This window comes from Papilio machaon, chromosome 2 (genome assembly GCF_912999745.1).
Source record: "Papilio machaon chromosome 2, ilPapMach1.1, whole genome shotgun sequence".
Lineage (NCBI taxonomy): Eukaryota > Metazoa > Arthropoda > Insecta > Lepidoptera > Papilionidae > Papilio > Papilio machaon.
Window position 1 is genome coordinate 578,800 of NC_059987.1, and position 13,002 is coordinate 591,801.

Genomic DNA, 13,002 nt, shown 5'->3' on the forward strand with positions numbered 1-13,002 from the left:
TCCCTATAGGCCATAGGGAATCGTTAATAATAGTTGATTGTATTCCGCCGTCCTCGCAGCGATGGCGCTGTAATCACTCCGGAGTACGTGACCCTAATTTAAAATTGAAACAGTCGCCAGAGACACCCAGCCAATTACTTTAGAGGATAAATCAAATTATTCTATTGAAGTCAATCCTTTAAAGACTGCCACCGTCCTGAATACGTCCGCTTTGTTGCAATGATTTCATAAAAGGGACGCTCAATGATAATTGTAATGGCGTCTGTATAATATTTATTTTTTGTAAAATTTACACATAAAACAGCCACTGGATGTATAAAGAGAAATTTTACTTTAGCGACAGTAGTAGGAAATAAGTTAAAAACAAAACAATACCAAGTAATTACACACACGTTAAAAAATTCTTAAACAGGAAAACACCTTTTGTTTTCTAGTTTCTTAATATGATATTAATATGATAGAAAAACATAAAGTATCCTAATACATATGTCTTATTTGATATATTTTGTAAATAAGAAAATACATTCTAAAAAAATCTGAGCCCAAGAAAGGTCCGCAATATGTTCACTTTTATGAAGATAATGTCATCACAAGATATGTCGAGTACATTGGTTTTTGGAAGTACTTTTGGTATCTTGTATAAAAATTCTTACATATTTTCACTATAAAAGATAGACCGTAAAAGTATTATATAAGTAAAATTTAGTTTGAAAAATTTTTGTGTTACAAAATTTCCTATTACTTGTTGGATTTAATAAAATATTACACAGTGTATTTCTATTGAATGTCTTCCGCCTCACCAGAGGTTCCTTTGAAAGGCAATCAAATCGAAAATCACTCCTTTCATAACAGAAGAATTTGAGAAATATTGCCTTCGTAAATAAAAATGGCGGTATTTAGGGAGAATAAGAAATATCTCGTAAAAATATAAAAAATATTGTAACTGTAGTTTAAAGAATTTCAACTTTAATAAACAAAACACCTACTATTCAATACAAATACTTACTTTGTTATTCTAATTTTTAATGCCTCATCATCAGCCTTTGTCGTCCCACTGCTGGACATAGACCTCAATGCCCAAGTAGAAATTAAAATTTCTTAACGTTTCCAGTAGCCATCCTCTCTTCTTCACCTATCATCTAGTTGCGTATGTAAACACGAGAAATTAACTTCGTAATATCAATGTTAGTTGGAACTTGTTGTAACAGACAATAAACATTTCACTGGACTTACTAATGACCAGTGGAAGTACGGGTTAAATTTATATAGGTCGTTAAATCAAAAGCAAGGCCTATGTCTAAAAGTTAGAAGCTCGTAAGCTCAGTAAGGTCAGAGAGGAATTTCCGAGTTAATGATTGTTTTTGTTAGAAACTAAACTATGTCGACTCATTATAGAAGACCATTTTAAATGTTGTTTTACTACAATTTGTTTTACTCTATTAAAAATATTCGATTTTAACTTTTTCTTATAATAGAAATTTCGGTAACTCAAAGCAACACTTATATGATTGATAAATGTACGTAATTAACCCATAAAGGAGTAGTAACTAAGATTGAAGGAAAGGCGAGATAAGAGTAGCCAAAGGTTTATATCCAGGTAAAATTCAGTCGTTAACATTGTGTTTCATAGCAATAAATAAACTGTATTATATTTTAAGGACTTTTTTACGCTTTGATTTCTGTCCTCATTATTTACACTAAGGTCTGCGTACTTCTTTGTTCCAAAGCCTAAGCCGTTTTTAATGAAAACAAAAAAAAAGTCTCCTATTCAATGAGAGTACATCAAACGATCTCTGTGGGGACAAACGGAAAACATATTTATATAGATTTAGGTTAAAAAATTACCTGAAAGTTGCCATGCTTGTTAATAAAAATAAGAACAAATAATCTTACCAATATTACAAACGCGAATGTTTAGATGGATGTTTGTTTGATGGTATCTCCAGAACGATTAAACAGATATTGAAAAATTTGGCACAAATATAGAAGATAATCTAGAAAAACGCAAGCCCTAATTTTTTTTTAATTTCGCGCGGACGGAGTCACTGTCGTCAGCTAGTCTTATATAAATAAGACGATAATAAAATAACAATAACAACATAAATGACGCACAAAACCCAAAGGCATAGGCAGACAGAACGTACTTCCATTTGGCGCGGTCCTAACACGACTCCATAGCTTCTTCCACATTCATATGTACACCTAAGAAAAAAATAAAATGTCTTATTTATGTCTTATGTATTACTTTAAAAATTAAAATTACGTATTTTAATTTGTAGTTAAAAAGAAATTATGTTGAATACTTTTTTTGTTCATTTATTTCTAAACAAATAACTTTAACAGTTCTCAAGTTACTTTCAAATTAGTCGGCTTCAAACTTTGCACGATACTTTGAAATAAGATGAAAGTGGAAATAAATTATTAAGCCTGTTTATATTAAACTGTTAAATAATCTTTAGTATTTTATGTTCTATAAAAAGACTAAGTAAATTATAGTCGATTTATTTTAGGCTTTTATTTCTGCAGTATTTAATCTATTTGTTATCAATAAGTTAAAATTTATTTTAATTGAGTGTTTTTTATTATTTTAATAACTTTCTCATTTGCATAAAATCTTTTATAATGTAACTATATGATATTGTTTAATTTCACAAAGCTTACTACACGTCTTACAATTATTTAAGTTAATAATAAAGTCCTTTAAAGAGGTAATAAAAGTTTGCAACAACAAGCTTTATACCGGAGACGGATTTATTTTTACTTTGAGTCGTGTTTCTTAAATTAATACAAAGTTGCCCAACAGTGATATTAATTCCTTTCAAGTGAAGACAATTTTCATCAATTACTTAAGAGGGAAATATTAAGACAGTTACGGAAATACAAAGCTAGTTTTTTTACTGTTATAAGATCATTCATCCATTAAAGCTTAATCGTCCATCGGATGGATGGATGATTAAGCTTTAATCCAGCCTCGTAACGCCCACTGCTAGGCATAGGCCTCCCCCAAAGATACTAAAGCTTAATACTAAATGATAATTCCCCAAAAAAATATTCTTTTTTTGATTTTTTTTTGTGACTGACTAGCTACTGTTGGCCTTGAAGAGGCATTTACAGTTCCAACGTACTTGAGGTGGCCGAGCGCAGATAACGCTTAGCCTAAAACTAGTTTGCCGTCAAAGTTTCACTTGTTTTATATTAAGCAAGAAACTTTTTAAATGTTTCACAAATTCTAATAAAAATTAATCTCAACAACACAATTTCATTATAAAATTATAATGTGTACAAGCTATTTATTTAAAGGTCTTAAATTTTACGGCGCTTCTGATGATAGCAGAGTACGCGCAGAGGTGGAAATTTACGGGCGAGAGAAGAGGCTCGTATCTCAATTACTTTATAAATAGGGGTTCTAACATTTTACTCATATATTTAAAGTAAATATGCTTTATGCTGACTTATTACTGTATTGGAACGCGTGGTGAAATTCAATTTAAATAACTAATGTTCTAGGTAGTGGTAGAGTTCTCAATAGCTGTATCAGTTTTTGCAAAAAAGGCCGGCTCTCTTAGCAGTTTCTAGATACAAAAAACAGTATTTGGTAGGTGAGGGAAAGGACAGGACTTTACATGTTAATTTTCTTCTGGAATAAGGTAAATAATTCTTCTGATAATCGTATTAATGATATATGATATTGAACACTTTCATAATTAAAATTAATTATTTAAAGGTTATAAAATTTTATTGAATAATGTCATAGTGAAAAATTATTCTAAATTTAAATTGCGACCAACGGTGACTTTTTGTTTTGTCATTGTTGAGTGGCGTAATTAATTGTACGCCTCCGGCGATGTTGCAATTTGTGTAATTGCCGCGTCGAAAGCGAGAAATTAATGAGTTCGATGTACTGTCAGTAATTAATCTCAATGTACAAAATGGCGGGGTCTCGAAGATTTACCGTTTCCATTCACTATTATACTATAGCACCGCCACAATCTGCTTATTTAATTTAACCAGATATATTTAATTAAATAGCATTTAATGTTTTAAATCTTGTACCCTAAAAAGTACATAATATACCAAAAAAGTACCTATACATTTATGCGTCTTTGGCTATTTATATTAAAGTAATTTTGGCTTGACTCTCAATTTCATCTTAAACCTTAGTACTTAAGTAATAACTATGTACATACATATATTACTATTTAGGTCTAGTCTTGGTTATCAAACATCTATCACTAAACAATTTTTTTCCACATCTATATATATAAAAGAAAGTTGTGTTAGTTACACCATTTATAACTCAAGAACGGCTGAATCGATTTGACTGAAAATTGGTGGGCAGGTAGCTTAGAACCAGGAATAGGACATAGGATAATTTTTACCCCGTTTTCTTTTTTTTTTTTTTATTCCGCGCGGACGGAGTCGCGGGTAAAAGCTAGTTAATAATATTTTTCCAATTCATTCTTAATACAGTTCAAGTATAAATTGAAAGATGACTACAATAAATACTACTAAGGGACAAGATAATTCTTTTGTCGCTAACACAAAAAGGAAAGATTGTAACATCATTATTTTATAAAAAAATTAACGAAATACTCTACATAATATAAGAGAATAATTTGAAGAGCTCCGTAAATAGCAGCAACAGGGCTCCGCAGGGAACTTAACTTTTCAATTAATTTACATTATTTTAAATTTGATGAGTGCGTGCTCGTCTCGTCATTTAGAATTGTAAAATATTTAATTTTCATGAGTCTTACATAACATTTTGAGACAGCACAAATGAAACGCAAATTATAAAAAAAAAATTAAAAATAACGTATCTACAAATTAAAATTATCTTACTTGTATTATAAATGCGAATGTTTGGATGGATGGATGTTTGTTAAACAACCATCCATAACATATTCTGAAAAAAACACATAGGCTTATTAAGTTTTTTTTTATTTCCACGCAGACGTAGTCGCGGACAAAAGCTAGTTTATTTATAAATATTTACTGTGAGTAAGCAAAAGTAATAATTTTATTTTAAGTAAGTGTCGTCTTATGGAATATTTGTAAAGTAATTTCATTCGGCGATAATACAATGAAAATTTTTCGAGAAGGGATGATTGGACCCGATAATTGAATTGAAGGCGTCAGCGAGAGTCGCGCCCAATACTGACACTAAGAGGGTTTATATAGCGACCTCCAACCAAGTTTAAAAAAAATACAGTCGAATTGATAAACTCCTTCTTTTTGAAGTCGGCTAAAAACATCATGTATATAAGAGTACAACATAGTCTTCACACGTATAGATTAACTAACAATTTATCCTTTACTACTGGCTGATAATTATTGTTTATCGGGCAAATAACTTTTAAAATTAATTCAATGGTTTTATGTTTCATTGTAAACATATGTACGTATACAATTACATTGTTTTTCTATCACATTTTAAGTTAACTTTAACTTTACTTAATCAGATTCAATTTACGCGTTTTCATTAACTTAGACAAATGATATTTCAGTTTTATTGTTTATTTGAATTGTTTTTAACATTCTATTTTGATATGTTGATGAGAGAACTAGCTGTCGCTCGCGACTTCGTCCGCGCGGAATTAATAGAAAAAAATGTATGTGTTCTTCCAGACTATGTTCTACATCTGTGCCAAATTTCATCAAGATCCGTTGAGCCGTTTCGAAGAAACCTTCAAACCATCCATCCATCTAAACATTCGCATTTATAATATTATTAAGATATATTCTTACTATAAAAAATCAGGCAAGAAGCATCAAAGAAATAAAAATAGACGTGTTATCTACAAAATTCATTTAAATGACAAGCGTGAACTTTGAATGGGCACTTTGTGTATGCTAAAGCGACCGATTCTGTTTTCAGTAGGCGCTTGGGAAAAGGAAACATTTTTATTCAAATATGTTACTCAACTTTCTTTATGTCTTGACGCATAAAAATATATTTACTTCGTTTAATTCCTTCATTCGCTTTTCACTGTAGGCAAAGACACCCAGGAGACTGGAAATATGGACATTATTTTCTGTCTATTTTGTAAAGAATAAAATAAAAAGATCATTATTTTACTCCTAATTTTTTACATTCTTTTTGACTACAATATCATCACTAAATATCACTTAAGGATTCATTAAATAGTTCGTTAATCCACCCATTAGTACACATTTATGAGACCGTTAGTGTGGAATTAGTATGACCAAAACTACTAACTGTCCAATACGACTATAACTGATATAAATCAAACTTTAGAGTCTTAGAGACTTCGTAGGACCAATGAATGACTTTCAGTGAAACAGCATAACTGTTGAGTTTTATCACATGCCAGTGGTTATCCTAACTTCCTAACTTCCTAGTAACGGATAAATTGAAAGTCTTGTATACAAAACTTATTACTGACAAAATTGAAAACTAAATACAATCACGGTTCTTAAGCGCCTGATCAGATCGGACCGCAATTTAAAACGTTCAGGTTCGATCACCGCCATGTACCAATCTATTATTCGATTTTCGAATATCACATTTATGCGAAGTTCTTAGGATGAAGGAAAATATCGTAATACAATCAACTCGCACTGGGCTGTCGTGGTTTGACTAGGGTCTAGTCACCCCCAAATTGGTTAGGTTCTAATCCCTTCAGTGAGGGACGTATAATGAGCCAACAACCATGACTATTTTTTTATTCTCTTTTTAGTCGCAATTAGAACATTCTCGAATTTAATTGAAATTTAATAAAAACTTAAACTCGTTTTGTTTGAAAAGATGTCGAAGTTAAAGTTGTTAAAAATACAATGTTGTCATGCATAAAGTATGTTCAAAGACCCTGAAATTATTATATTCATTGAAGTGAAATAACGGCCTCAAGTTCGCTTTCATCTCAACGAATCTTATCCAAATACATGAAACGATAAGTTATTGGTATATCAAATATATAATTATATTTCTTTTTCCATATAAAAAGATGTTCTCATTCCTGTCATACTGTATGAAAGAATTAAGATAATAATATGTTTTTAAAAGTGCTTGAGCAATGGAAACCCTCGGTTATTTTTATATCAGATGATTCCTTTATAAAATAACTCATCAAATTAAGCTTTTAAAATATGCAAACTTTTTTGTAATAAGAAAACATTTTGAGTCAAGTTAACTTTACAAATGCAATTAATTAAGTTTTGATAAATGTTTCAAATTCGTATAAGTAATATATACGTCGGTTGAATCTAAGCATATTTCTTCTAAATATTGTACTTCTAATAATAATTTAATAGTAATACTAATTTTTGGATTTTAAAGCGTGGAAATAAAATTACTTCTATTTATAAAAATCTATCTTTTACCCGCGACTCCGTCCGCGCGGAATAAAAAATAGAAAACGGGGTAAAAATTATCCTATGTCCTTTTCCTGGTTCTCAGCTACCTGCCCACCAATTTTCAGTCAAATCGATTCAGCCTCTCTTGAGTTATAAATAGTGTAACTAACACGACTTTCTTTTATATATATAGATATAGATATCAATATTCAAAAGTTTATTAATTCATTAAAATAATTAGGTTTTATTTTAAAATACGTCAAAATTAGCATTTTTTGGATAAAAAATTTTAAATTCTATCATCGCTACTTTCTGCTTTAAAAGTCGCGAGGGAAAAGTTTTTGCTAAAAGCCTATTATTTGACATGATGTTGATAAATTAACGGTACGCACTATAGTTCAGTATTAGTTCTTTTTTTTTTGTAGGACCTATGTCAAGATCTGACGAATATACTGACGTCGGCAGTTTGTCTTCGAGCTTTTACTGCACGGTAAACAAATGAAGTAGAAAAAGAAATAAATCTATCAAGCCAGTTGACAGCATACGTAATGGTTTCAAAATTTAAAATGTGTAGCAAAATGTTATATTTTATGAAAATAATAGCTGTCGCAAGTGACTCCGTCTGTGCGGAATTAAAAAAAAGAGAAAATTCACACTATGTTGTATATCTGTTCCAAAATCGATCAAGATTCGTTGAGCCGTTCCGGAGATACCTTCTAACAAACATTCATCCATCCCTTTGGGAATGTTTGAATCATTTTCTAATATTCTTCCGCTTCGCTGTTCCAAAAACTTCAAATAGGAGATTAGGCAAATGTGGTTTGGAAAGCCATCCGCATCGTTTCCTACTTAAAGTCAGGATCAAATTCGCATCACTGCGGTTCCTATCCCTGGCACCAACCAATATTTCTTTCGTTTCACGCATCGCCGCACGGAAAAATCGGCTTTTATTAACTGTACCGAAGTTTAATACCCCTTATGCGGTTGTCATTTTTTTTAATTCGTTTACATTTAAAAAAACATCATTTCTATTTGGTACATCGATGTAACACCTTATAAAATGTTTTATACCACATTTCCTAAATAAATTCACGTAAAAGTTTAATGTTTTTAATTAAAAATGTTTTTCATCAAATTAGCTTTCAGTTGAAATGTATAATAAAACTAGCTGTCGCCAGCTACTTTGTTCTGTAAGTAGCCTATATGTTCTTCCAGACTATGTTCTACATCTGTGCTAAATTTCACAAACATCTATCCAACTAAACATTTGCATTTATAATATTATATTAATCAGATTTTTGTATTAATGAACTTTTAGTAAGAATTTGAACGGAGTAGGATTAAAAAATACATAAAATATTAAATAACTATAGGACTTTTTAATAAAAAGTGTGAAAAAAATATTCTTATAAAAGCTTATAAAAGTTTTATTGCGAAACAGTTCAACGGAGCATTATTATATTCGATATCGCGTGAAATTTTCAAGGTAGATTATTCAGTCAGCATGAAAGGGGTATTTTGAGGGCAAGTGAGGTGAAACTTGATACGGATTATGGACGATTTGGCGGTCTGCGACCTTAGTGTAGGCCTGTTTTTTTTCATATTTGTTCGAACAATATTATGTAAAATATTTTTCTTATATTATACTTATTTTTGCGTCATTATTACCTGTGAGTTATCAAAGATGCATTAAGAAGCCATAATTTTCAATGCATAATAAATTGTTAGTACAGTGCTTATTATGTTGAAACAAAGCAAAGTAAAGAAAACTACAACCGTGAAAGGGGTTTAGCTCTTAACAATTACAGAGTCTTTTTCTTTGTCGCAATATAAAACTTTGTTCAGTGGAAAACAAAATAAAAAGTATTCTTTCATATTTTAAAAAGCTAATATTGAACGACTACTTTTTAAAAAGTTGGCAAAAACTGTACAATTTTTTGTAGTAAACAGAAATTTGTTAAATATGTATATTATACAGTTTCTATTTACTATTAATAATGTTTACTTGGCAACGACTTCTCATGGGCATAAAAAACCTTTTTCGTCTTGTTACCGTTACTTGAATTATAGAGCAGTTTGAACAAAGTATAATCTGATGAATTATTCAAGTGACTGCCTAGATTTTGTAATAGAGATCGACTACATGTTAGACGTTCGAATTCCGTAATGTTGCTATAAGTATATAAGGTGGTATGTACATTAGTATATAAGGTGAGAAACAAGCAATAGCTCGCCTCGCCGAATTTGCCGAAATAGAGAAGTGATCGATACCCATAGACTCCGCCAGCTGCAGATACGTTTCCTACCTTTAGTTGCGTCTTTATTGGATAGAGAAGAGGACGTTAACAACAATGTTTGTATGTTAGAGGCCAGTGACAACAACATCTGTTGCAAAAATGGCCAGCTCACTCGGTGCAATACCGTGACCACATTGAAGACAGGCGTGAACTAGAAGCAATTCCACGTTTCGTCTGATGCGTGTGGTACCTGAGGCTTAATTTTGTTTCTCTTTCCCTTCCCATTCTTTTCTTAAGAATCGGAAGGGGCAGTGGATTTGACGGAGAACGGGACGCAAAGGAAAGGGAAATATTCACTTTAGTCGATTAAGGGTAGACAACCCATCTGCAATCGCAGATGTCTATGAGCAACGGTCGCTTCGCTCTTTTAGCGAATCAGGCCGCTTGATCATTTGTCACCTTATAATATAAAAAAAAAGATATAGAAATATAATATTTCCCCTTCCTCGCCAAATCCACTAATCCTACCCTACTGTCTACTTTCTATTCGGTAAAATGTTTTTACAAAAGCCTTGTTACAAGGTTATATCATGATTTCGTATAAAGCTACATAACTGGATTTCGTTAAGTATTTAAATTAATTTCCAGTTGTGTCCTCAAAGTCGGTTGTTCAAACCAAAGTAAATCCTGAGAGATTTGTGATTTATTTTCTAGAAAATTGTAATGTTTCTTGAAAAAAATTTTCACCTATTCTATTTGAAATCGAGCTGACTAAATAACATATAAGGTTTGCAATTTCTTTTTACGCTGGTTAAAAGATGTTATGTACGAGTTTCACAAAAAAATAAAAAGGAATACGTAATGTATGAAGAAAAGCCTTGGGAATATTAGAGAGAAACGACGCGCTTCGCTGACTCGGAAACAAAGATCAAGAACGAACAGAGGCCGAGTGGGTACAATGGATATCCATAAATATAATTTTATTGTCATATAACATACTGTACATTGCCAAGGAAATATCTATTTATACTCTGTCTGTCTATTAAATAAACACGTTCAATTGTAATGTTAATATTTGCCTGAACATTTGAATAAACAGCAAGGAACTTAAAATTATTACATATCGTGAGAATAATATCACTAAATCATTGCATCAAAGTTATCTTTGACACACAGATTTTATCAATACTGAAAAACTAAATCCCAATACCAGCCAATACCAAAATATAAAGGAAAAACATGCATCAATAAATTAATCAAGTTCGGCAAAACATATCAATCTGGTGTATTCTGATGTTTGGCCAAACCAAAAAGCTTCTGTGTTCACGAAAAATCCAATCACGTGAGTGCTTTCATCAATTTTTATAGACGTAATTAATCAATGAAAAGTACGAGTATGTACGCTTGTACAGTCTAACATAACAGAAATAACTACTAAACATTTTCTATCAAAAATGTTTTTGGAGTTACGAAATGTCATCATCTAAAGTCATGTTTTCGGTATAATTTCGCATAGAAATATTATTGTTCGTTTAAAATGCTCACAACATTATGCGAAGCATTCACTATACTCCAAGTAACATACCCAAAAAAGTATTAAAAGCTAATATTAAAACGTAAAGATTAAATTTCTCGTTCGCGGTCAAGGACAACAAAGCTGATAATAGGACATACCTTAACAACTTCTTTTATAGCAGCAAAAGTTGGGCGCTGAACAAAATTGCCCCCAATAAATAATGTAGGCGATCAATTGCCTCCCGTAATGAAAACCCCGATCTGCTGTTGCTATAAACAAAATCCTCTTTTATAGGGTAAGATAGCAAATTTTACACAGCCATTTCTTAGGCAATGAAATCCTTTTTACGCGTAAAAGGTCTTTACATGTTCCTCTATCAGTAGCAGTAAAATGCAAGATATTTTTCAATAAAACTGCAAATTTTCCGGGAAATATCTGTTTAGTATTTGACTTGTGAAATATAAATATATGTCGTTTATATTATATGAGATTTTGAATAGTTATCTTAAGATATGAACCTAAACAAAGTTGCCTTATTAAGGTTTTTGGATAGAATAATAACTCAACAAATTCGATTTCTAATGATATCATCAAAGCAACAGTCCTAGCTAAAAGAACATTTTTTCCCAAAATTAAAAAACGTTGAAATATATAAAAAAAAAATTGTAATCATTAAAAACTAGCTGTCGTCCACGACTTCGTCCGCGTAGAATTAAAAAAAATAGTTATAAGTAGCTTATGTGTTCTTCCAGACTATGATCTACATCTATGCCAAATTTCATAGAGATCCGTCGAGCGGTTCTGGAGATATCTTCTAATAAACATCCATCCATCCAAACATTCGTATTTATAATATTAATAAGATTTAAATGAAAAAAAAAACGTTTAATAAATCTATGTCATTCTTGTTGTTACAGAGAGTATTGATAAGTCAGGGGAAGATCCAGTGGTAGCAGCTCTTAGACCGTACAGCGCGCCTGATGAAGATGAGCCCAAAGAGTCAACTGAACCGTTCCACAAACTGTTCGGCAACTTCTCAGGAACCAAACACAAGGAAGAACCCATCGATGATGTGTCTTTACTTGATCACTTGTATAACGTGGAACATAGTTACGATAACAACGAAACACAAAAACTAACAATGGAAGATATTTTAAGTGCGGACAATGCTAAAGATAGTCTATTTAATGACACATTGAATGATACGGACAATGTGACTATAGTGCGGCCGACTGTACATGAAGATGTAGTGACTAAATTTTTAAGATTGATAGAAACGCAACATTTGCTAGGTGAAAATTGTACAGCGGGTACACATTTAAATTTAGGCGAAGGGGTGGTAGATAGATATGCTCAAGAAAGATTTAGGATAGAAGCGGAGGTGGCTGTTAATAGGGCAAATATGTTGACAAGGTTATGGAAATATGCGGGACCATCTGTGATGCATAATGAATATCTATTGCATGCGAGTGTTTTTTCTATGGTGGAGTTTGATGATGACGTATTCGCTGCCGGCAATTGTTACGACCAGTATCAGTACAAGGATTATCAACTTTTTTGTCCGTTCGCGTATAGGTTGCCCGAGGGCCCAATTCTAGCAAAGGATCTGGCCGTTGAATACAAATATTTAAGCAACACGTCAGAATGGTTTTACATCGCCCGTAAGAACGCAGAACGTGTGATACGAAACCATAATCAATTTAAAAGAGGTAAGTTTTTGTAAAAAAAAACTTGTATATATACGTTTTTAAATTTCTAATTTATTAAAAAAAATATTTAAGAATTTTTTTTTAAACTGTTTCCATGAACACAATACAGGGGAAGGACATCACGGGATGGCCTCTTCTGTAAAGAGCACACTCGATACTGCACGCCAAGTGTGCAATTTGTTTCATAGTAAAAAATTGAAACTGACTATGTTTTTAACTGAAA

At 31.7% G+C, this 13,002-nt stretch overlaps 1 protein-coding gene across 1 annotated transcript in view; it reads left to right on the plus strand.

Moving 5' to 3' along the window:
* The window catches only part of LOC106716068 (probable G-protein coupled receptor 158), a 39,407-nt gene that overhangs the window by 14,962 nt on the left and 11,443 nt on the right, over window positions 1-13,002 (plus strand). Inside the window, exon 2 of the mRNA XM_014509499.2 lies at window positions 11,988-12,779. Coding sequence (XP_014364985.2) covers window positions 11,988-12,779 — 792 coding nt within the window. The remainder of the gene's footprint in view (window positions 1-11,987; window positions 12,780-13,002) is intronic.